At 47.2% G+C, this 25,098-nt stretch overlaps 1 protein-coding gene across 7 annotated transcripts in view; it reads left to right on the top strand.

Moving 5' to 3' along the window:
• The window catches only part of HUWE1 (HECT, UBA and WWE domain containing E3 ubiquitin protein ligase 1), a 114,017-nt gene that overhangs the window by 34,055 nt on the left and 54,864 nt on the right, over positions 1-25,098 (top strand). For 6 of the 7 annotated variants that reach the window (XM_069748374.1, XM_069748368.1, XM_069748371.1 and 3 more), the window contains exons 25-43: positions 173-349; positions 2,433-2,678; positions 2,797-2,930; positions 3,604-3,704; positions 5,123-5,308; positions 5,461-5,677; positions 5,767-5,889; positions 6,097-6,334; positions 6,487-6,720; positions 6,843-6,965; positions 7,520-7,615; positions 8,097-8,366; positions 8,465-8,617; positions 15,289-15,416; positions 15,522-15,603; positions 19,097-19,273; positions 19,397-19,556; positions 19,639-19,994; positions 20,399-20,594. In XM_069748374.1, the coding sequence (XP_069604475.1) occupies positions 173-349; positions 2,433-2,678; positions 2,797-2,930; positions 3,604-3,704; positions 5,123-5,308; positions 5,461-5,677; positions 5,767-5,889; positions 6,097-6,334; positions 6,487-6,720; positions 6,843-6,965; positions 7,520-7,615; positions 8,097-8,366; positions 8,465-8,617; positions 15,289-15,416; positions 15,522-15,603; positions 19,097-19,273; positions 19,397-19,556; positions 19,639-19,994; positions 20,399-20,594 (3,397 nt within the window). The remainder of the gene's footprint in view (positions 1-172; positions 350-2,432; positions 2,679-2,796; positions 2,931-3,603; positions 3,705-5,122; positions 5,309-5,460; positions 5,678-5,766; positions 5,890-6,096; positions 6,335-6,486; positions 6,721-6,842; positions 6,966-7,519; positions 7,616-8,096; positions 8,367-8,464; positions 8,618-15,288; positions 15,417-15,521; positions 15,604-19,096; positions 19,274-19,396; positions 19,557-19,638; positions 19,995-20,398; positions 20,595-25,098) is intronic. The other variant, XM_069748372.1, reaches the window with a different exon arrangement.

The following is a 25,098-nucleotide window of genomic DNA, read 5'->3' as shown; positions in this document are numbered from 1 at the left end:
AGCCACTGTAAGGGGGCACTTGGACCTGGGATAACTCTGCAGATCCTTTTCTGTATCGATAGAGATCCTCCTGCTCATCATAAATCGATATTCTAGCATCACTTGATAAGTTTACATGTGTTCTTGCTATTGAACAGATGATCTATGCTGACCATTGTATTACTCTTCACAGATGAAATTTGTGGAATCCATACTGAGCAACAACACAACAGATGATCACTGCCAGGAGTTTGTGAGCCAGAAGGGTCTCCTGCCCCTGGTAACCATATTGGGCCTTCCTAACCTACCGATTGACTTCCCTACCTCTGCTGCATGCCAGGCTGTGGCTGGAGTGTGCAAATCTATCCTGGTACGTAATTATGATTAACTAGATGGTGGCCCGATTCTAAAGCATCAGGTATTCTAGAATATGTATATTCATCGCGCTGTGAGTGGGGGTTAAATTCCGCGCCATTATCGGCCCGGCTGGCCACAACCAATCAGCAAAGCGTGGTTTAAATCCCGCACCAATTCGCGGCCGGACTGCGTTTCGCTGATTGGTCGCAGTTGGCTGGGCACGACTAATCACCGAAGCGGTGTTTAAATCCCGCGGTAATATCGCTGATTGGTCGCTGCCGGCTGCGTAGTATATAGCACAGGCATGTAGTATATAGCAGCCACGTAGTATGTAACACAGACAGCCACATAGTGTATAGCACAGCCCACATAGTATATAGCACAGCGACGTAATATATAGCAGCCACGTAGTATATAACAGACAGCCACGTAGTATCTAGCAGTCACGTAGTATATAGCACCGCCCACATAGTATATAGCAGTCACGTAAATAATGTAGGCACAGACAGTGCTGCCTCCCCGTAATAATGGGCAGCACGGTGGCGCAGTGGTTAGCACAGCAGCCTTGCAGCGCTGGAGTCCTGGGTTCAAACCCCACCAAGGACAACATCTGCAAAGAGTTTGTATGTTATCCCCGTGTTTGTGTGGGTTTCCTCCGGTTTCCTCCCACATTCCAAAGACATACTGATAGGGAATTTGAGCCCCAACAGGGACAGCGATGATAGTGTGTGCAACCTGTAAAGCGCTGCGGAATATGTTAGCACTATATAAAAATAAATATTATATAGCAATCACGTAGTATATAGCAGTCACGTAATATATAGCAGCCACATAGTATATAGCACAGCCCACGTAGTGTATATATAGCACAGCCCACGTACAGTAGTATATAGCAGCCACTTAGTATATAACACAGGCCATGTAGTATATAACACAGCCCACGCAGTAGATAGCACAGCCACGTAGTATATAACAGCGACGTAATATTTAGCAGTCACGTAATATATAGCAGCCACGTAGTATCGCACAGCCACGTAGTATATAGCGCAGCCACGTAGTATATAGTGCAGCCACGTAGTATATAGCGCAGGCCACGTAGTATATAGCGCAGGCCACGTGGTATCCAGCAGTGTGCGCACCATATCCCTGTGGAAAAAAAATTAATTAAAATAAAAAATAGTTATACTCACCTGCATAGCCAGCATCAATAGTAAAAAGTTGGTCCGGGATGGGGCGACACACTGGCACTGACTGGAGGAGAGTAGGGAGGGGCCAATTCGCGGCCGGACTAAGCCTGTTGCTGGCCGGCCGCGACCAATCAGCGACGTGGGATTTCGTGACGCAGACGGAAGTACCCCTTAGACGAATATATAGATAGATATAAATTGGTTGAAGAGTTGTGCCTTTTACTTTGTGTGGCCAATGCTCCCATATATTTTCTATTTGGCTACTGAAAATCCAAACCAGATCTTTGTGCGGGCTAACTGGCTTCTGAAGCCCATCTTAATTTTTCTACCCCCTAATCCATGAACTTAAATTGTTTATTCCCAACCTTTTATAGTTGGATATTTTCAGATAGCGCTTGTAAATACAAGCAATCTTGCTTTTAACTGCGTTTAATAATTTGCAGCCGTTATTGATTATATTAACACTATATTATTGTTTTACAGCTCGTTAACTAGGAGACCGACCACCTCAGACTGCAGAGCATGCGTATTGTTAGCAAGCTCATTTCTATTGAGCTTGTAAGTGCTGTTTTAAAGCTGGCCAGGATTGCTGGAGTGCACTGTAACGCCTTACTCCTGGCCAACTTCAGCCTATTCTAGACAGCAGCGGTGGTCGGTCTCCCAGTCAACAGTTAATTAAAATTTCAAGAACGGCTGCAATTGTTTATAAGCAGTAAATTGCAATGAGCGCTTGTTTTTACATGCACTATGCAATAATATCCATGTATGCAGATGGAAACGCTCCTTTTAAACTACATTAAATCTGGCACCCAATATGGCATGTGATCCTAATAGCCCTGTGCCAGATTTTATTCTGATCCCTGTTCTTGATTGCATTAGTTAGCTCCTTTCTTTTTCTTTTATCTTCAGACATTGTCTCATGAGCCTAAAGTTCTCCAGGAGGGGCTCCTTCAGCTGGACTCCATCCTCTCCTCTCTTGATCCTCTTCATCGACCAATCGAGGCACCTGGTGGGTCTGTGCTGTTGAGAGAGTTGGCATGTGCTGGGAATGTCACAGATGCCACGCTTTCTGCCCAGGCCACACCACTGCTCCATGCTCTGACGGCAGCTCACGCCTACATTATGATGTTTGTCCACACGTGCAGAGTCGGACAGGTAAGCGGCACGTTCTTTGGAGAACTTTTTTAGTGTTTTTTTTTCTTCTTCTTTATATACTTTGGTTTAACTTTTTACATGAGTTATCGTGTTTTTTTTTTTTTTTATTCTATTTTAGAGTGAGATCCGCGCCATCTCTGTGAACCAGTGGGGCTCACAATTGGGACTCAATGTTTTGAACAAGCTTAGCCAGCTCTACTGCTCTCTGGTGTGGGAAAGCACCGTGTTACTTTCTCTCTGTACTCCTAACAGGTGGGACGGTGTTCTCGTAACCTAATCTTGTTAGAGCTGGCTTACATTATTGTTATACTGACATTTCTAAAGGCTTTTCCTTCTGTGAGCTAAGTGCCCTCTCTTTTATGCCTTTTGAACTCCAAAATGATATTCATTTTACCAGCATTTGGGAAATAAAGCACAGCTTTGTATGGTGTACTCAGGCATTCTGCTTTAATATGAACACTTTGACCATGTCGAAATGTTCTGTCAAGATATTGGTGCAGGTTTTATGTCTAAATCCTGGTAGAATCTGGTGACACCCTACCGGCAATGTTAATCTACTGCTCCTACACAAATCTGACTCACGGGAACACAGCCTTTATGGTTTAAGTTGATTGTGGTCATCCCATAGACTAATGTTTTCAAAGAGCTGCACAAACTTTATTGGAGCCATCCTAGTAACTGGATCCTTATTAATCATACATTTATGTGATACCCTGCACTTCCAGCCAATGGCTGTGCAAGCATCTGCAATTTCCCTTTACTGTGGGCTTAATGGGTAAAATCCTGCTGAAAAAGCCAAAGGGCTCTTGACCTAGTTTGTGGCATCCCTGGGGGGAGTTAGAGGTTAAATTATGATCCAATAATTACATGTTGACAAAAATAAAGTCCTAGTTCATTGCTCTAACGTCTCTTCTCGTCTTAACAGTTTGCCACCCGGGTGTGAGTTTGGTCAAGCAGACATGCAAAAACTTGCTCCTAAGGAGGAGAAGACTGCGAGTACATTGCCCCAAGGAGCCAAGAGAGCTGGTACATAAAAAATGTAGGGTAGGGGATGACTTGCAATCTTGAGATCAGGGTTCTGCAGCTTTGTCTTGAATTTAGCCGGGGTGCGCATAGTCTACACTCCATTCATTTATGAGATTCCCGGAAATGACTGAGTGCTGTACGCTGCAGTCCCAAGCATGGACATCTTTCCTCTATTCAGGATGGGGCTGCACATCCCCAGTTTTAGGATCACCTACAGGGTGACTTGGCGAGAACCTCCTTTTTTGGGGGCTAACCCTATAATATGGTGCCTAGTAGTAATGTCCACCTGCCTTTAAACTTTAGATGTTGTGTTTAGAGCCATCACATCTAATCTTTGAACGTAAAGGCAATTTAACCCCTTAATGACCGCCAATACGTCTTTTAACTGACCTGAGATATAAGAGAATAGCCTCCCCATACAGATGACAATCCAGCATCTGTCGGTTGTACACTATAGCTGACAACTTGCTGTACCAGCCATGATCAGTATTTGCACCATCTAAATCTGTTTAACCCCTTAGATGCTGCTGTCAATAGTGACTACATCATTATAAATGGTTAACAGAGTGTGGGGGCTTCTTCTTTGTCACAATTGGTGCCCTCAGATCATGATTTTGTTGTCCTGATGTTTGCGATGGCAATTCATGACCAAATAGTGGCCTTAGAGTCTGACGGCTGTAGTTATCTGTTTAGAAGTTAGCAACATTTAGGTGGTAAAAATACACATTTTCATTTCTGTCATACCACTTTGCATTAATTCCTGTAAAGCACCTGAAGGGTTAATAAACTACCTGACTGCAGTTTTCAATATGTTTAGGGGTGCTGTTTTTAAAATGGTATCACGTTTGTGGGTTTCCCAATATATGGGACCCCTAAAGTCACTTCAAACATGGGTAAGTCCCTAAAAAAATAAATTTTGTAAATTTCTTTGAAAAAATGAAAAATTGCTGCTACATTTTTAAACCTCCTAAAATGTTAGCAAAATAAAATAACATTTTACAAATGGTCCTGATGTAAAGCAGACATGTGGGAAATGTTGTTTATTAATGGTTTGCTGTTGTATGACTATCTGGATTAAAGGGATAATCATTCAAATTTAGAAAATTGCTAATTTTTTAACATTTTTCTCAAATTTTTGATATTTTTTATAAATAAACACAAAAAATGTTGAACAAAATTTACCATTATCATAAAGTATAATGTGTCACGAAAAAACAATCTCAAAATCACTGGGATTTGTTGAAGCGTTGCAGAGTTATTACCACATAAAGTGACACTGGTCAGATTTCAAAAACTTGGCCCGGTCACTAAGGGGTTAAAGAATAATAAACTTATTAGCCATGAGCCTTTTGACTTGAAGAGTTGTAAGTAGATTGACATAAAAAAAAAAATCTAATTGTTTATTTTGCTAACTACAGATGGAGAGGTTGACCCTTCAGCCGCAAATGAAGAAACAACGGGTTTGTTGGAAGGAATTGGGTTGGATGGTGACTCGCTGGCCCCCATGGAGACTGACGAACCAAGCACCTCTGATCCGAAGGGTAAACCGAAGATCACACCAGCGATGGCTGCTAGAATCAAGCAGATCAAGCCGCTACTGTCAGGTTAGCACGAGTTTATGCGATTTGGTGATTTTCACCCATTTGTTTTCTGTTGACTTCTATGAAGAGTCTTACTCTATAGCCAGTAAGTGAGAGTGGCTACTGGAATGATTTTGCAGCGCCTTTATTCTCATATTTGTGTGCTTGCATTCCAGCATCCTCGAGGTTAGGGCGAGCATTAGCAGAGCTTTTTGGACTTTTGGTAAAACTGTGTGTGGGGTCCCCTGTCCGACAGAGAAGAAGCCATCATGCGGCAAGTACCACCACTGCCCCCACTCCAGCAGCTCGTTCCACTGCATCTGCTTTGACAAAATTACTCACCAAAGGCCTCTCCTGGCAGCCTCCCCCTTATACTCCCACACCAAGGTTCAGGTCAGTATTGGGGGTTCCAGTATACTTGTTTTTTTTTTTTTTTTTCTTCTAGTGCCTTTTATATGTGACTTCAATCTTTGCTGTTTTAGGTTAACGTTCTTTATCTGCTCTGTTGGTTTCACATCGCCAATGTTGTTTGACGAAAGGAAATATCCATATCACCTTATGCTACAGAAGTTTCTATGCTCTGGTGGGCACAATGCACTTTTTGAGTAAGTTACCTCTGGTTTTCTCTTTTTAGGGGCTGTTTAATAGTCAAGTTCTGTTTTTCACCAATCGCAAGTTCAGCTTTTCTAACCCCTGGGTTGGTGTTAAATATCATTGTTGGGATAACCTCTTTAATATAAAAAGGTTTCCCATTTCCATGTATTATGACAGTATTGATGTAATACTTAATGTTTTTTTGGGGGCGTTTTTAGGACTTTTAATTGGGCTCTTTCGATGGGTGGGAGAGTACCTGTTGCTGAAGGCTTGGAGCATACTGACCTTCCAGATGGCACCGGGGAGTTTTTGGACGCCTGGCTCATGTTGGTGGAAAAGATGGTGAACCCCACAACTGTTTTGGAGTCTCCACACTCTCTACCTCCCACCAAGCTACCGGGAGGACAGAACTCCCCTCAGTTTAGCTCTTTGCGCTTCCTAGTGGTTACGCAGAAGGTATGTCCAACTTTCACTCGTTGTGCCCCAAATGTTTTGTTGTTATACAGCTCACAGTGGTAAACTAAAACATAAAATGCACATGAAAGTGTAAAATTAACCCGATTTCCGAAGGCTTGCATTCATGTATCTGTTCATCTTGTGCCCTAAAGGCAGCCTTTACTTGTATAAAGAACTTGTGGAACCGGAAGCCGCTGAAGGTGTACGGCGGGCGTATGGCTGAGTCTATGCTTGCCATCTTGTGTCATATCCTTCGCGGGGAGCCAGTCATTCGAGAACGCTTGAGCAAAGAGAGAGAGGGAAGCCGCGAAGAGGAAGCCGGGCAGCCGGATGAGAGTGGCACTGCACGGCGGGAACCCCAAGTGAATCAACAGCAACTTCAGCAGGTGGGAGTGTGAATTGAGTTTACAGGACTCTATCCATAACACATTCTTATTTGATGGGATATCGGATTATTTTTTTCTTTACTGGATGAATTTCCTAATCTTGTTTTGTTTTAACCCTATAGCTTATGGATATGGGTTTTACTCGGGAGCACGCAATGGAAGCACTTCTGAACACGAGCACTATGGAGCAAGCTACCGAGTATCTCCTCACCCACCCACCTCCGCTCATTGGTGGAGTTGTGCGGGTAAGTGTGACTCACTGACGAGGTGTTTTTTGTTTTTTTTCCCCCCCCTTTTTTATGATCTTCACTCAGCTTTCAAATCTGCTTTCCTTTTGTACCTTCATCACATTTCATCCTTTTCCCTCCTCTCTCTCCTCCATTCCAGCCCCTTTCTACCGCAGGCTTCTCTGTGCCACTCTGCTCATGCAAGGCAGATATTTCAGCATCTGCATGTGACAGAACATTTTAGGACAGTTAGGTGAGGGATACTCCCCGTAAACATGTAGACCATGCTTGCAAAGCGGCTTTGACTACTGTTAAATTTTATTAAGGCTAGTACATTAGTTAAAATGTCAATTTGTTTCCCTTCCTTGGCACAGCATAACAGGTTCCCCTCGCCAAGCTGCAGCGGCTCCCTTCTTGCTTTTTTTTTTTTTTTTTTTTTTTTGTTCGTTTCCCTGATACTCATTGGACACTTAATGTCTTTTCCTATTCCTATGCATCCTTACTCTCATGCCCTGACCTCCCCATTCTGCAGAGCAGCCCAGCTGACAGGGGTATCTGTTGTTGCTCTGCAGGACTTGAGTATGTCAGAGGAAGATCAGATGCTGAGAGCCATTGCCATGTCGTTGGGACAAGATATCCCTATGGAACAGAGGGCAGAACTGCCCGAGGTACAGTAACAAGATCAGAGTTGGGGGTAAAGAGGCACAGATGAGGGAGCATTCAACATGGAAATTACACATGCATATTTTTATTTTTTAAAAGGGCATTGGCTCCTGTGCCTGCGTTAGAAAAGGTTGAGCTCTTCTTTCTCCCATCCTCCTGAACCAATGTTCCCTTCCCTTTTTTTTTTTTTTTTTTTTTCTCCCATCCACTTTATTTCCCCCAATTCCCCTCCCACATGGTGTGATAGCCCTTTCTTCCACCTCTGGTAGAACATCAGAGAGTTAGCGTAACTTGCTTGAGAGAGTTAGCGTAACTTGCATGTGTTCTTTGTTTTAATTTTTTATTTTTTTTGCATATTTGAAGCCACATACGTAGTACCTATAGCCTCATGAAAGTTGCAGATGTAAATGGGGTGATGTTTTTGGTAGATTGCCACAAAGTTTGTCTATAAAATCTATCTAAACTGATCACGCTTGACTTTTTCAGGAAACTGCCCGCCGAAAAGAGGAAGAGGAGCGAAAGGCAAGGGAGAAACAGGAGGAAGAGGAGGCCAAATGTCTAGAGAAGTTTCAGGACGCCGAGCCTCTTGAGCAAGAGGAGCTTCATGGCTTCACAGACACAATGCTGCCGGGCTGCTTCCATCTTCTGGATGAGCTACCAGACACCGTGTACCGCGTCTGCGATCTCATCATGACGGCTGTAAAACGAAATGGAGCCGACTACCGGGACATGATCCTCAAACAAGTGGTTAACCAGGTGAGAGTCTATCGGAGAATGGCAGGGTCCTTTTTATTTTTTTTCAATTATATGTATATGTGAAGTAATGTCAATCTATATTCTGCTTTTTTATCTAGGTGTGGGAAGCTGCTGATGTCCTTATTAAGGCCGCTCTTCCACTGACCACGAATGACACGAAAACGGTGTCAGAATGGATAAGCCAAATGGCAACCCTTCCTCAAGCTTCCAACTTGGCCACTCGAATACTCTTGTTGACTCTGCTTTTTGAGGTAATTTACTTCACTAAATATTTGAATACAATTTTATATTCACCACTTCGCTCCACTTTTTATTAGCACAATTAAACTAGCTCTGTAGATTTTGCACATACAATGTGCTCACTCACCTGCAGTATCCTAGCTGTGTAATTTTGTTATATCACAACTCTGCTGAGTTGATACTTTGTGATCCCATGGCTTGTTGTTTGTGGCTTGTTTGAGTAGATGTTGCTTGTTTGGGTGGGCATGCTTCCAGTGGATGTGGTTTTTTTGGTGTGGCTTGTGTGAGGGGGCATGGTTTCATGTGTTTGTGAATGGGACTCCAATCAGGAGAGTTCACACTGCTCTTTTATGGGTGGTGGACACTTGCTTTGCTGTGTGGCAGGGCTCCTTTCAGCTGAGCTCACTGCTCCTGTGTGGATGGGTGTAGCTTGCTGTGGGTGGGTGGGACCTCATTTAGCATAGCTCACTCTTCTCCTGTAGATTGCTGTGGGTGGGCGGGACCTCATTTAGCAGAGCTCACTCTTCTCCTGTAGCTTGCTGTGGGTGGGCGAGACCTCATTTAGTAGATCTCACTCTTCTCCTGTAGCTTGCTGTGGGTGGGTGGGACCTCATTTAGCAGAGCTCACTCATCTGTTGCTTGCTGTGGGTGGGCGGGACCTCATTTCGGAGAGCTCTCTGCCCCTGTGGATTGCTGTAGGTGGGCGAGACCTCATTTAGTAGAGCTCACTCTGCCCCTGTGGCTTGCTGTGGGTGGGCGAGACCTCATTTAGCAGAGCTCTCTGCCCCTGTGGATTGCTGTGGGTGGGCGAGACCTCATTTAGTAGAGCTCACTCTTCTCCTATGGATTGCTGTGGGTGGGTGAGACCTCATTTAGCAGAGCTCACTCTTCTCCTGTTGATTGCTGTGTGTGGGCAAGACCTCATTTAGCAGAGCTCACTCTTCCCCTGTGGATTGCTGTGGGTGGGTGAGACCTCATTTAGTAGAGCTCACTCTTCTCCTGTGGATTGCTGTGGGTGGGCAGGACCTCATTTAGCAGAGCTCACTCTGCTCCTGTGGATTGCTGTGGGTGGGCGGGACCTCATTTAGCAGAGCTCACTCTTCCCCTGTGGATTGCTGTGGGTGGGTGAGACCTCATTTAGTAGAGCTCACTCTCCTCCTGTAGCTTGCTGTGGGTGGGCGGGACCTCATTTAGCAGATCTCACTCTTCTCCTGTGGCTTGCTGTGGGTTGGCGGGACCTCATTTAGCAGAGCTCACTCTTTCCCTGTAGCTTGCTGTGGGTAGGCGGGACCTCATTTAGTAGAGCTCACTATTCTCCTGTAGCTTGCTGTGGGTAGGCGGGACCTCATTTAGCAGAGCTCACTCTTCTCCTGTAGCTTGCTGTGGGTGGGCGGGACCTCATTTAGCAGAGCTCACTCTGCCCCTGTGGATTGCTGTGGGTGGGCGAGACCTCATTTAGTAGAGCTCACTATTCTCCTGTAGCTTGCTGTGGGTAGGCGGGACCTCATTTAGCAGAGCTCACTCTTCTCCTGTAGCTTGCTGTGGGTAGGCGGGACCTCATTTAGCAGAGCTCACTCTGCTCCTGTGGCTTGCTGTGGGTGGGCAAGACCTCATTTAGCAGAGCTCACTCTGCCCCTGTGGATTGCTGTGGGTGGGCGAGACCTCATTTAGTAGAGCTCACTCTGCCCCTGTGGCTTGATGTGGGTGGGCGGGGGTCCATTCAGCCGAGCTCACTGCTCCTCTCGACTCCCCTCTTCCTGGTATTTGTATGTATAGAGCTAGGTGTATTCCCTCTATATTATAAACACATTTATATTGCTCCCCTCTCACCCATCCATCCATACATTCGGTCAGTGAGGGGTTGCAGGGGTAATCTTTATTACCAGGACAGCTCTTTTGGGGCTTTGTGCATTACTTGTATTCCGTGTAAGGGTGCCCTGTACTGGAGGTCATGCTGGGCATTTGTGACCCTGAGGGAGGAGTGAGAAGGTTCTAGAGTAAGTTACTTCCATGTCTAGGAAGACTTGCCTTTCCCGAGATGAGATAGAAAGGAAATATTCTTTCAACCACAGGGAGTATTTCAACTGGAGCAATGTTTACCCTCCTTCAAGAGGGCCAATATACCGTTTTCTTTTCCAGAAGATCTAGTTACCATTTTCTTGCCTTTACAAGACTACGTCTTTGCCTCTTTGATCTAGTGTCCCTCAATTATCCTCTGGACAAAAAGGTGGACATCCTCTTCAAGGCGCCCTTCACTTGAAAACTGGCGACTCTTTTCTCAGAAGTGACTCCAAGCCCTCCCACTCTTTAGATTTCAGGAAACCATCCCTCAACCCAAAGTCCTCCTGGCACACTCGATCCAGTGCCTCTAAGTCTTCTTTCTCTAAACCTCTTTAGCATGTCTGTCTTTTACCGCCGCTCCGGCCTCTCCAATATGTGGTAGGGACATCTACTTTCCAAGATGTTTTGGCCTGCCCATGTGGATGACTCCTTGATCAGGAAGGTGGTGTTGTGGGCTACAAGTTAACATCGTCTTTTTTTTTTTTTTCCACCAGGCACGTTATTATTGATTCCAACTTTCTTTTAAACCATTAATGTCCTAAATCTCCAATGAGTTCTCATTCCACAGGTGGAACATTGTCAGGGATTTCATTCCACCCTTTGAACTGTCCCAAAGGAGGATGGCTTTGAGAGGCCCATTCTTGAACCCAAACTGAACCATGGATTTGCATTAAATCCCTGATGTCAGTGGTCACATCTAGAACACGACCAGTTTCTGATTTTTATGGGCATTTTCAATGCGCATCTCATTTCCCATTGCCAGATGCCATCAGCTATTCCTTTTGTTGTAATTTCTTTTCATTTTCAATCCTCCTCTTTTGAGTTCATCATGGCTCCCAGCTACTTTTCCAAGGTCCTCATTCCTTTCATGGACTGTATATGCGCCCTGGGGTTGTTAGTCATACCATGCCTGGATGACCCCCTTCTGAAGAGACTTGCCAACGAGGAAAACCTATTCAGCCTGGCCTTCGTCCATGTCTCAACTTTGCACTTTCCATCCTATTCTAGCACACTCTGGATTTCCTTAGGCAGTCCAGGTTTTTCCGCAGTGTTTGCTACAAGCCATAGGCAGACACTTCAAGACCAAGATTCTTGTTTGCGTGCTGTACATACATTTTTTTTGTGTGTGTATATATGTATTTATATCTCTATCGCCACAGAAGGTGGACCTACACCATATTAAACTAACTTTTGCTGATGTTTCCAGGTGTTTCCATTATTTTGTCCAACCCCTGTATATACACACAATTTCATTTTTCTACTTGCCATAAAAAAAATAAAATATCATTAAAGGGAACCTGTCACCCCGTTTTTTCAGATTGAGATATAAATACTGTTAAATAGGGCCTGCGCTGTGCGTTACAATAGTGTACAGTCATGGCCAAAATTTTTGAGAATGACACCAAAATTATATTTTCACATGATCTGCTGCCCTCTGGTTTTTATTAGTGTTTGTCTGATGTTTATATCACATACAGAAAAATAATTGCAATCATATTATGAGTACCAATAGGTTATATTGACTGTTAGAATGAGTTAATGCAGCAAGTCAATATTTGCAGTGTTGACCCTTCTTCTTCAAGACCTCTGCAATTCTCCCTGGCATGCTCTCAATCAACTTCTGGACCAAATCCTGACTGATAGCAGTCCATTCTTGCATAATCAATGCTTGCATTTTGCCAGAATTTGTTGGTTTTTGTTTGTCCACCCGTCTCTTGATGACTGACCACAAGTTCTCAATAGGATTAAGATCTGGGGAGTTTCCAGGCCATGGACCCAAAATCTCTATGTTTTGTTCCATGAGCCATTTAGTTATCACCTTTGCTTTATGGCAAGGTGCTCCATCATGCTGGAAAAGGCATTGTTGGGCGCCAAACTGCTCTTGGACGGTTGGGAGAAGTTGCTCTTGGAGGAGATTCTGGTACCATTCTTTATTCATGGCTGTGTTTTTAGGCAAGACTGTGAGTGAGCCGATTCCCTTGGCTGAGAAGCAACCCCACACATGAATGGTTTCAGGATGCTTTACAGTTGGCATGAGACAAGACTGGTGGTAGCGCTCACCTCTTCTTCTCCGAATAAGCTGTGTTCCAGATGTCCCAAACAATCGAAAAGGGGATTCATCAGAGATAATGACTTTGCCCCAGTCCTCAGCAGTCCACTCCCTGTATCTTTTGCAGAATATCAGTCGGTCCCTGATGTTTTTTCTGGAGATAAGTGGCTTCTTTGCTACCCTCCTTGAAACCAGGCCTTGCTCAAAGAGTCTCCACCTCAGTGCGTGCAGAAGCACTCACACCAGCCTGCTGCCATTCCTGAGCAAGCTCGGCACTGCTGGTGGTCCGATCCCGCAGCTGAAACAGTTTTAAGATACGGTCCGGGCGCTTGCTGGTCTTTCTTGGGCGCCCTGGAGCCTTTTTGACAACAATGGAAGATCTCTCCTTGAAGTTCTTGATGATGCGATAGATTGTTGACTGAGGTGCAATCTTTGTAGCTGTGATACTCTTCCCTGTTAGGCCATTTTTGTGCAGTGCAATGATGGCTGCACGTGTTTCTTTAGAGATAACCATGGTTAACTGAAGAGAAACAATGATACCAAGCACCAGCCTCCTTTTAAAGTGTCCAGTGATGTCATTCTTACTTAATCATGACTGATTGATCGCCAGCCCTGTCCTCATCAACACCCACACCTGTGTTAATGGATCAATCACTAAAACGATGTTAGCTGCTCCTTTTAAGGCAGGACTGCTATGATGTTGAAATGTGTTTTGGGGGTTAAAGTTCATTTTCTGGGTAAATATTGACTTTGCAAGTACAGTAATTGCTGTTAGGGTACCGTCACACTATACGATTTACCTACGATCACGACCAGCGATATGACCTGGCAGTGATCGTAGGTAAATCGTAGTGTGGTCGCTGGGAGCTGTCACACAGACAGCTCTCCAGCGACCAAGATGCCGAGGTCCCTGGGTAACCAGGGTAAACATCGGGTAACTAAGCGCAGGACCGCGCTTAGTTACCCGATGTTTACCCTGGTTACAAGCGTTAAACTAAAAAAAAAAAAACAGCACATACTTACATTCTGGTGTCCGTCAGGTCCCTTGCAGTCTGCTTCCCGCACTCAGTGACTGCCGGCCGTAAAGTGAAAGTGAAAGCACAGCCGCTGTGCTCTGCTTTCACTTTACGGCCGGCAGTCACAGTGCTGGAAGCAGACTGCAAGGGACCTGACGGACACCAGAATGTAAGTATGTGCTGTTTTTTTTTTTTTTTTTTAGTTTAACGCTTGTAACCAGGGTAAACATCGGGTAACTAAGCGCGGTCCTGCGCTTAGTTACCCGATGTTTACCCTGGTTACAAGCAAACGCATCGCTGGATCGCATCGCTAGATCGGTGTCTCACACACCGATCTAGCGATGACAGCGGGAGATCCAGCGATGAAAGAAAGTTCTAAACGATCTGCTACGACGTACGATTCTCAGCAGGATCCCTGATCGCTGCTGCGTGTCAGACACAGCGATATCGTAACGATATCGCTGGAACGTCACGAATCGTACCGTCGTAGCGATCGAAATGTTATAGTGTGACGGTACCCTTAAGTTGATCACTCTGACATTCAGGAGTATATGCAAATTGCCATTAGAAAAAATGAAGCAGTAGACTTTGGAAAAATTAATATTTGTTTCATTCTCAAAATTTTTGTCCATGACATCTCGGCTTTGGGAAAATGGCCGCTGCGATCGCTTCTGCGCACGCGCGGCATCCCGCGGCCATTTTCCTGAAGCCCCGTGCAGCAGAGCACTCCATCTGCGCACGCGCGGCCCCAGGAAGATGGCCGCCCCCACCGATGACAGGGGGTAATAGCGCAGATCGCGCGCTGATTCGTCACTGCGACATGCGCACACCACTACGCCACCAACGGAAAGCTGGGGAAGAAAAGAGCGATGTCACCACGCCCACCCGACCTGACCAGCCTGATTGACAGGCGAAAACGGCGACTTTGGTAATGTATTTCGCAGCATAGGTGGGGAATCAGGGTACACTACATACGCTATTGTAACGCACAGCGCAGGCCCTATTTGACAGTATTTATATCTCAATCTGAAAAAACAGGGTGACAGGTTCCCTTTAAGTGTCCTGGGGATACAGATCTTTAGTCTTTCATGGTGGTTTTTTTTTTTTTTTTTTAAATTCTCATTCCTGGGACAGTTGTTGCCTGTTACTTTTTGGTACAGGATTCCCGGGTTAAGGTTATGTTGGTTCCTGTTTAGTTACTACTGCTTTCTTGCTTTCCTTCTGCTTTTTGGCACAAAACTCGCCTAGTGTCCTAGGAGCCAGCACTTTGTATCACAGTGCCTATACACATGGTGTTTTGTCCTCCCGATGTGTTCTACGATAAAGCAAAAATTAGTATATGAGCAAATTGTTTTTGTTCCTTGAACTGATTCCAAATACAGTGTTTTGCTGTAACTGTGTTTTGTTTCGCCCGTGCTTTGTCTGGGGCCAACTTAAAACAGTTTTATTCCTTTGGCAAAACCATTGATCATTATTTGCCCCTGAGGATTTGCAGAGCTTTTCTGTCTTTTATTTCCTGAGCTATTATATTATTTTTTTTTTTTCCTTGTAACAGGAGTTGAAACTGCCATGCGCCAGGGTTGTAGAAACCAGTGGCATCCTTAATGTCCTGATCAAATTGCTAGAAGTGGTCCAACCGTGTCTGCAGGCAGCGAAAGAGCAGAAAGAAGTGCAGACGCCCAAGTAAGACCTTTATCTACAACTACACCTGTAGGTTCATAATTAGCAAAAGATAATTCTGGATCTTTTAAATAATTCATCTTTTTATTTATTTTTCCTATACTTCAGGTGGATTACTCCTGTCCTGCTGCTGATCGATTTCTACGAGAAAACCTCAATTTCCTCAAAGAGGAGAATTCAGATGAACAGGGTAACTAATTTTAAGATGTAAACTAATTTCTTGTGACTCTGCACAAATGTGTCATACTGGGCTGCTTGGTGCACTTTTGCTAGAATCCCAGTTTTCTCTGTAAATGGAGCAGTGGTCTGAATGCTGAGTTCTGTATAACCCCGCCCACACTCCTGATTTGCAGCTTCCTGAGTGCATTGTCGGGAAGCTACCAATCGGTGGTGGGGGCGGAGTTACACATTAGCTGGATTGAATGTTCTGTAGGGATAATTTCCTGCTAATAAAACACTGATTGTATTGAAACTACAGCACACAGCCTAGTAAGTGACAGATTCCTGTAATCAGGGTCTCTGCCCCTAAATCATGCTGTAGTCAAAATTGCAGAAACCTGCTGATAGATTCTCTTTAAGCATTGATGCTACATGGGGAGTTGAAAGGGGGGACAATTTGTATGTTATGTACTATTGTTTTTATGTTAAAAAAAAAAAAAAGTGGAAAATGTTACTAGTGGTTTCATTAAAGAAACATTCTGATAAGTTCGGTCCAGGAAGGACATTTTTCTTGGTGGTTTCATTGGTGGACACTGGAAACCGTGCTAGTAGGTGGGTGTAGCATGCTGAGGAGACCTTTAGGTGTAATTCTTAGTGTCGACCTCCTGGTGGCAGCAGCGTACACACCCATGGTTTCCTATGTCCCCCCATGAAGGCTAAGAGAAAGGGATTTTACGGTGAGCACTAAAAATCCTTTCTTTTTTTTTAATCAGCAGATCATTCAGGTAGGGGGATGATCTACCCCGTTGGCGTGAAGTGACGTGATGACCCTGGGAGCCCAAAGGGGAGGGCGACAGTGTAGAAAAGGGAAGAAATCATTGGTGTAATCTGGTAAAGGGGATATGGCAAAACGCATTGAGGATGCCTCCAACGATGTGACCACTGATCGTAGGCGTCCAGACTCTTCAGACCGGAACAACTCTGTTGGGCCCTTTCTGTCCCAGGGATGGAATGAACGGAGCCTTTTGTTTTTTTTCCTTTTAATTTTGGCAAAAAATGAAAGTTTTGCGTCAGATGCCACAACTATTGCTTCATGGAGTTGAATAATTTCGATTTAAAAAAAAAAAGCATTCTTGCAAGGTTGCACCCTCAGTCAAGGAAAAGAACTTCCATAGAGGCAGGGAGGCGATTGCTATCTTGTAAGTTGCAGATACCAACATCCCTGGCCAAGGCATTGTCCGCATAAAGAAGCCAAGTCTCTAGAAGAAAGATGATATCCATCCACTCAGGCTTAAGGCTCAAGTAGTGTGAAATAACGTGCGGAAGAGGTGGAGGACTCGGCAGATTTGGAATGGGAATGCCAGGAAGGCTTTAGCGTTTGCAGAATGACTTGTCACCATCTCAATGTCCATGTTCTTACTGAAGAGTGTCTTCTGCAAAGGGTGGGGTGGGTGGACATCTGGTAAGGGACGACTTGGATGCTGGGCTGGCTGCAAAAGATACAAGCCAAATGGAGCAAACCACTGGGTTAGCGATTGCCCTGGCCGCAAGTTGAGAAACTTCGCACTTAAATTGAGGTGTACAGCAACTGAGCGGAGAGGTGTAGGAGGGTCCTCCTGTGTAGCTTTCTAGGCCACACACTACTAGCCTTCCTAATGTTAAAGCAAAAATAAAATAATCAGGTCACTTAAGGACACCACATTGTATAACGCCAAGGTGAGTGGTGGCTTAAGAGAAACTGATAACCCGAGGATCTGTATATGGGGGACTGGGCCACTTACTGTAGTAATCCCTTGCTCTGAAAAGGATAGAAATTCAGTCATTCAGGATGAGACCATGTACCTGTCAAGATACATTTATGTGTGAAGGTCATGGAAAATACTTATCGGTATATGTTTCCTTCGAGTGGTGGACCTCATGGGGACGGATGGTATTTGTTCTAAGGAGAGTTTAGAATGTGACCCATGTGGGCAGCGATGGGATGGCAAGTACTGCAGAGAGTTTACTATTTACTGGGAGAATCTGGGCTAGCTGAGTCATGGACCCAGCCACTTCTAAGGCTCTCAATTCCTGCAGGCGGTCCCCGGCATCTTGGGCTTAAGGCTCTGAGCTCAGAGGAAGTCTGGTTACTGTTTGTTAAATTGTCTGAGGTTATGGCCGGTCTAGGGAGGTCTTCCCAGGTGTGTAGGGCATGTCTAGAAGAAAAATGATCAGAAAGGAGGCCCATTATGTTGCCTGCTAGTATCAGGAAAAAGCATCAAGCACATTAAAGAGCGGAAATGCCTCAAAAAAGAAAAAGCTGATATCTAAGATTGTAGTCTATGAAAGATGATGGGCAGCAAGTGCAGGCGACGTGCTTCCCGAGACCGGCCACTTCAGAAGTCAGAACAGGAGAAAAAGACAACTCTCAGTAAAAACAGCTTGGAAAGCAATCATGAGATGAAAAAGCATGCTTCTTGTATGAAGCTGGCAGGTCCACAGAAGCATTGTGACCCAGCCACGAGTATTACTGGTGGCTCACGTGATCAGGCGGCCTGCTGACAAGGCATCACTGGTGCGGAGGCCGGTGAAGTATGGAGGAGGGAAAGAAGGGTACAATTCAAACTAAGCGAAGTAATCGCGAGCGATGGGGCAGACGCACAGGAGAAATCTCAGCGACAAAAGTGGAGAGTTGGAAATTATCTGGGCAATAGGTAGCCAGAAGGTGACATGCAGAGGCCAATGATGGAATAGATGGAGTTGAGAATGGTTTGAAGGGGCAGAAAGAGGATTTGGGCAGAAACCACTCGGGAGGGTGTTATAATAGTCTAGGTGGTGGGGGGATGGGGTATAAGGAAGGCATATCCTAGCATTTTTACCTGGATCCTCAGTCCCACAATCTGCAAGTTTAACTTGCACCTAGTGCTCCTGTCACAGGGGATAGGACTTGCATTTACATTTTATCACTTTAAAGTGTCTCCAATTTCTAAACGTTTTGTCTGTATTGACTTCATAGTTAATACACAACCTGTAATAAGCATTTAAAGGGTTATTCCCCCCCAAAAAATAATTGTCCTATCCAAAGATTGCTGGAGGACCAACCACTGGGACCCCCCAGCGATCCTGAGATCGGATCTCTGAAACCTTGAGAACTGGGCTCTGCAGGCTCATCGTCAGTGGAGCCGAGCTGCATTCATTATGGGGCTGCTGGAACTCACCGAGCGTAGCGCTCCACAGCCCCATAGTCCATGACAGGTGCAGCAGCCAAGCACGCACACTGGACGACGGGCTGCACGCACACTGGACGACGGGCTGCACGCACGCACACGCGCACACACACACTGGACGACGGGCTGCACACCCTGTACTTGGGGTTCCAGAGCCCCAATCTCTAAGAAAGTTATCTCTACTCTTACAAAGGAAACTTGATTATTTTTATTTATCTTTTTTGGCGAGAGAATAACCCTTAAAAGATGTTAGGTGTTCTTCAGGGATGTTGTGGGTGAAGGTTTGTTACCTTTTTGTTTTTATATTTTCCTCTCCAGTATCTGCAGGCAAATGGTAACAACTGGCGTTGGTTTGATGACAGATCTGGACGATGGTGTAGCTACAGTGCTAGCAACAACAGCACCATTGATGCCGCGTGGAAAGCTGGGGAGACTTGTGTTCGATTCACAGCCGGTCGCAGGAGATACACCGTACAATTTACCACCATGGTCCAGGTAATTCACACGTCCTTTTAACATGTTACTTTAGGATTTGGTAATAGAAGCCCTGAATTTGGATGCTGCATTCATGCAGCCCCTATATATGGTGAACAAGACCCCATTACTTGTACTTTCTAGGTAAATGAAGAGACCGGCAATCGCCGCCCTGTGATGCTGACTTTGCTACGTGTTCCTCGATTACTTAAAAGCGTCAAGAACGGCAATGGACAAGAATTGGAGAAAACCCTAGAGGAAGGGAAAGAAATTGAAACCAAGCAAAAGGAGGAGAAGGTGGCTGGTATGTGGCAATCTATTTTTCATACTATATTCAGAAGTGTTTTTTCTTTATTACTAATTTTTTTTTCTTTCCTGAAATGTAGAAGCCACACCAATTCCTGAGATCACCACAGAAAAAGAATCTCCTCCCGAAGAGCCGAAAGTTGGGGACATAGTGATCCAGGGGCTGACGGAAGAGATGGTGACTGTGCTGATCCGATCATGTGTCAGCATGCTTGGCGTCCCCGTGGATCCAGACACTTTACATGCTACCCTCCGCCTGTGTTTGCGTCTTACGCGCGACCACAAATATGCAATGATGTTTGCCGAACTAAAAAGCACACGCATGATTCTGAGCTTGACCCAGAGCTCTGGATTCAATGGCTTTACACCATTGGTTACCCTGCTCTTCAGGCATATCATAGAGGATCCATGCACTTTGCAGCACACAATGGAAAAGGTATATAGTGTTTCTACACTTTAGTATGCTTGTGTTACTACCCTCATATTTGTTGCAAAATGCAATTTCTCAGAGGACTTGTTACAGAGATGTTCTTATAGAGCTGCAATATATGCTAGTATTCTCACGTGCATTATATTAAAGTTGTCGTGGAAGGCCATGGGCTATTTTACCAAGCATGTCCACATTTTGAAAATGTGCAAAATGTCATATTTTTGCACTTTTTCTTTACGCTAATTTTCTTGGTTAAAGGGAGACTGATCTCCACCCAGAGTACAGAAGAGGAACATTTGCTCCCCAACAGCTTCTTTAAACCCTCCATCATTAATGGTTTAAAAGACCTGGTTAATCTTTGTGTTTTTATCTGTTAACATTACACACAAATTCTTGATGATACTTTGCAGGTTGTACGTTCAGCAGCAACCAGCGGGGCTGGCAGCACAACTTCTGGAGTAGTATCGGGAAGCTTAGGGTCTCGTGAGATTAACTATATTCTGCGAGTCCTGGGTCCAGCTGCCTGCCGAAACCCTGACATTTTCACTGAAGTAGCAAATGGTTGCATTCGCATAGCTCTGCCTGCACCCAGAGGGTCTGGAACTGGTGAGTTTGAGTTGAGACACAAATTTGATATGTGCACAGGAATTCTTCAAATGCCCAAATTGAACTCAACATTGAACTTTCTTTATCGCCTCTCATTGGGGGACACAGGAACCATGGGTGTATGCTGCTGCCACTAGGAGGCTGACACTATGCAAATAAAAAAATTAGCTCCTCCTCTGCAGTGTACACCCCACCGACTGGCATTAAACTCTTCAGTTTAGCTTAGTGTCAGTAGGAGGTGGACACGGGTCTTTCATTAGACCCTTATCTACCTCAATGTGCGTCGTTTCTTTTCAGGTTTTCTTCCAGAGGGATACAGGGTGAGCAGTCACACCTGTAGTCCCACAATACGGACTATGAGTACGGCGTGTACTGCCACCCCGTATCCTCATAGATCCCTCTCCAGGACCAAGATCCTAGCACAGAAGCGTGCTCAGAAGTCCGGTCCTGGCTCCGTCCCCCACCCACTCGCCTACCAGAGCCTGTCGGTCGGAGGAGACGAGGACGTCCATCACAGCTCCGTGGACGTCTCATTCCCCTCAGGTTAGTAACGGCGTGGGATGTTTAGGTGAGTATTTCCCCCGGGATCTTTTCTCCAGATGTCCCCCGGTCCTCCCTCATGGCGTTTATTTTAGAGGGATCCCAGGGACAGCCACAAGGGCTGTAACTCATTTTCCTCCTAAGCTCTCCTTCATTGGCGGCCGCACAGCCACAATGTCTCCCTTATAGAGTCTCAGCCTAGCAGGCTGCCGCGCCGCTCCCCCCTGCGGTCTCACTTCTCGGCGGCCACAATGTGTTCTGTGTCTGCACGGCGTCCTGTGTCTGCACGGCGTCCTTGGCAGGATGCCGTGCCACTTACTTTCTGCGGCGCTCCGACGCCGCCACTCTCCAGCGGCGCTCCGGCGCCGCTATTCTCAGGCGGCGCTCCGGCACCGCGATTCTCTGGCGACGCTCCGGCGTCGCGATTCTCTGGCGCCGCGATTTTCCGGCGGCGCCGGCCTCTAATTTAGGTCCCGGCTTCTGCCGGGGCCTACCTCTGGCGCCGCGACCCCGCCAGTTCCGTTCGGACAGCCTTGGCAGACTGCCGCTCTTCTCAGACTCTGCGGCGCACTGCTCCGGCGCCGCGGTTCCCTTCTCCGGCGGCGCCGGTCTCTAATTTAGGTCCCGGCTTAGGCCGGGGCCTACTTCCGGTTTCTCGGCTCCTCACTTCCGGTTCTGCGGGCGGGCTTCTTTCCCGCCCGACATACTGCGCCCTGCCCACCGGCGCCTCTGCGTCTGGCTCCACCCCCTTCCTCGTGGGTCCCTCGGCCGGTGTGCACCGCTTCTCACAGCAGCAGCACTCGCATCTTCTGTGGCTCAGCATCGCAGAATCAGCACCTCAGGGAAGTTCTCCGCCGAGGACAAGTGGGACATCTTCCAGGACCGGGTCCGTGAGTAGCTGCACTGCAGACTGACACCCCCCTCTGCCCACTGTCCCCTAACCCACTGGCATCTTCAGGGTCCCTAAAAATGTCTACCTCTAAAGGGGGCCGCTCTCGTCCCCCTACCTCTTCATCTTCTGCCTTAGTCACGTACTTTGCATGTTCGTCCTGTAACAGCAAACTTCCCTCAGGTCAGTCCTCCCCGCTGTGTCAGTCCTGCAGCAACCCGATTGTTCCCACCGCCCAGGATCCCCCGGCTGTTCCGCCCGAGAGTGATCCCCCCCCATCCCAGGCTGGGCCGCTTCTCTGTCACAATCGGTGGCCGATTTAACACGGGTGTCTCAAACCCTGGTGTCCGCGCTGGATCGGTTACCCCTGCAGACCCCTGCAGTGGCCAGCGGGTCGCAGGAACCGCCGCCCGAGCCCTCCTTGATTAGCCACAAAAGGTCCAGACAGGAACGTCGGTCTGAGTCCTCTTCGCGTTCCATCTCGCCGCACGGCCCTCCCCCGCGGTTGGTGTCGCACCGTTCCTCCTCCCCTGAGTCAGGCGAGGCTTTATCTGATGCGCCCTCAGAGGAGATGTCGGAGTTGGATCCTAGCCAAATCGCCACCATGAGTGAGTCGGTCCAGAACCTCATTCGGGCTATAAACCAAACCTGTGGCATTAAGGATCCCTCTACGGAACCCGCAGATCAGGCGGTTTCGTTTAGACGGGCCAAACCACCTTCAAGATTTTTTGCCCCTCATCCTGAATTCGAGGAAATCCTGACCAGAGAGAGAGAGAGAATCCGACCAGACGTTTTCAGAGGGGAAAACGCCTGGGGGTGTTATATCCTTTTTCACCAGATCTTACCGCCAATTGGACGGTCTCTCCCTCGGTGGATCCACCTGTGTCCAGGCTGTCCACCAACACGGTGCTCCCACTGTCCGGCGGAGCGTCTCTGAAGGATTCTAACGACAGAGTTATAGAATCCTTCGCAAAATCTGCCTTCGAAGCGGCTTCAGCAGCGCTATGCCCGGCCTTTGCTTCCACTTGGGCCTCAAAATCCATCTCAAAATGGGCCAAGGATCTGCGGCGAGGTATCCTGGACGGGGCTCCTCCCGCGCAATTAGCGGAACTTGCCAACCAGATTTCCCACGCTGGTGAATACCTGGTTTCCGCCTCCCTGGATGTCGCGTCTTGTGCGGCTCAGGCTTCCAGCAATGCCGTTGCCATCCGCCGGACCGTTTGGCTCAAGGCCTGGCAGGCGGACTTGTCCTCCAAAAAGTCCCTCACTAGTCTGCCCTTCCAGGGCTCTCGTCTCTTTGGTTCCCAGCTGGACCAGATCATTAAGGACGCCACTGGGGGCACAAGTTCCCTTCTCCCCCAGGCTAAACCTCGTCGCCCTCCTCCTAGACGGCAGTTTCGCTCGTTCCGGCCTTTTCGTCGCTTCGCTGCGTCAAACTCCTTTTCCCAGCAGCAACAGAGGCCACAGGCACGTCAAGAGAAGAAGGCGGTGTCCTTCAGGCCCACTCCGTCCTGGCGTCCTCGCTATTCCCAGGGTAGATCGTCCAGGCCCAGGACTGGAAGATCCACTTCCGCATGACTCTCGGCAAGACTCCAGCCCAACTCCCAGGTTGGGGGGCCGTCTTCTCCGTTTCAGGGACGTCTGGATTTCCGCAGTAGAGGATGCATGGGTCAGGGAAGTTGTGTCTTCGAGATACAAAATAGAGTTCGCCTCCCGACCCAGAGATCGTTTCTTCCAATCTCGTCCTCCAAAAGATCCCGCTTTGGTTCCGGGCTTCTTCGCAGCCATCGCTTCTCTGCTCAAATCCGGGGTAATCGTTCCCGTCCCAGAAAAGGAACGGTACACGGGTTTCTACTCGAACCTCTTTGTGGTACCGAAAAAAGACGGCAAGGTTCGTCCCATTCTGGACCTCAAATTGTTGAACAGGAGGGTTCGCCTGAGACACTTCAGGATGGAATCCCTTCGTTCAGTAATTGCTTCCATGGAGGCTCAGGAATTTCTATGCTCTATAGATATCCAGGACGCCTACCTACATGTTCCAATATTTCCCGGACATCACCGTTTCCTGCGCTTCGCAGTGCAACAAGATCATTTTCAGTTCGTCGCCCTGCCGTTCGGTCTCGCAACCGCGCCAAGGGTGTTCACGAAAATCATGGCGGCGCTGATGGCCATTTTGAGAGTCAGAGGCTTGGTTCTGTTTCCATACCTCGACGACATCCTCATCAAGGCTCCGTCCTTTGCTCAGGCCCACGAAAGCTTGTCCATTGTTCTCGACACCTTATCCCGTTTCGGATGGCTGGTCAACCGGAAGAAGTCCTGCCTTATTCCTTCTCAGCGCATCATCTTTCTGGGCATGCTCTTCGACACTCGTCAGTCCAGAGTCTTCCTTCCCAAGGACAAGAGATCCACCCTTTGTCGGGACATTCTCTTGCTCCAGGGTCCTCGGCCTCCCTCCCTCCGATCGGCCATGAAGGTTCTGGGGAGGATGGTAGCTACCTTGGAAGCGATTCCCTTCGCCCAATTCCATTCTCGACCCCTTCAGCAAGCCATTCTGTCTCAGTGGGACAGGTCGGTCTTCTCCAAGGATCGGCCGATCAGACTCTCCTTTCGGGTCAAGCGGTCTCTCAACTGGTGGCTGACGTCTCCTCTCATCTCCCAGGGCAGGTCCTTCCTTCCGGTTCACTGGCAGGTGGTGACAACGGATGCCAGCCTGATCGGCTGGGGTGCGGTTTTTCGCCACCTGACGGTTCAGGGCCGTTGGTCGCTGCAGGAGTCCGCGCTGCCGATCAACGTCCTCGAAATTCGGGCCATCTTTCTGTCCCTCCGCCATTGGGAAAGGATTCTCAGGGGCCTTCCAGTCCGGATCCAGACGGACAATGCCACGGCTGTGGCATATGTCAACCATCAGGGGGGGACTCGGAGCTCCTTGGCCCTTGCCGAGGTGTCCAAGATCCTCCTTTGGGCAGAGGCAACGGTTCCGGTGATATCCGCGGTGCATATCCCCGGCGTAGAAAACTGGGCCGCCGACTTCCTCAGCCGCGAGGGTCTCGCGGCAGGGGAATGGTCCCTGCATCC

The sequence above is a fragment of the Ranitomeya imitator genome, chromosome 2 (assembly GCF_032444005.1).
Source record: "Ranitomeya imitator isolate aRanImi1 chromosome 2, aRanImi1.pri, whole genome shotgun sequence".
In the NCBI taxonomy this organism is placed as follows: Eukaryota; Metazoa; Chordata; class Amphibia; order Anura; family Dendrobatidae; genus Ranitomeya; species Ranitomeya imitator.
Note: the sequence above shows the minus strand (reverse complement) of the source record. Positions and strands in the feature narration are given on the sequence as shown.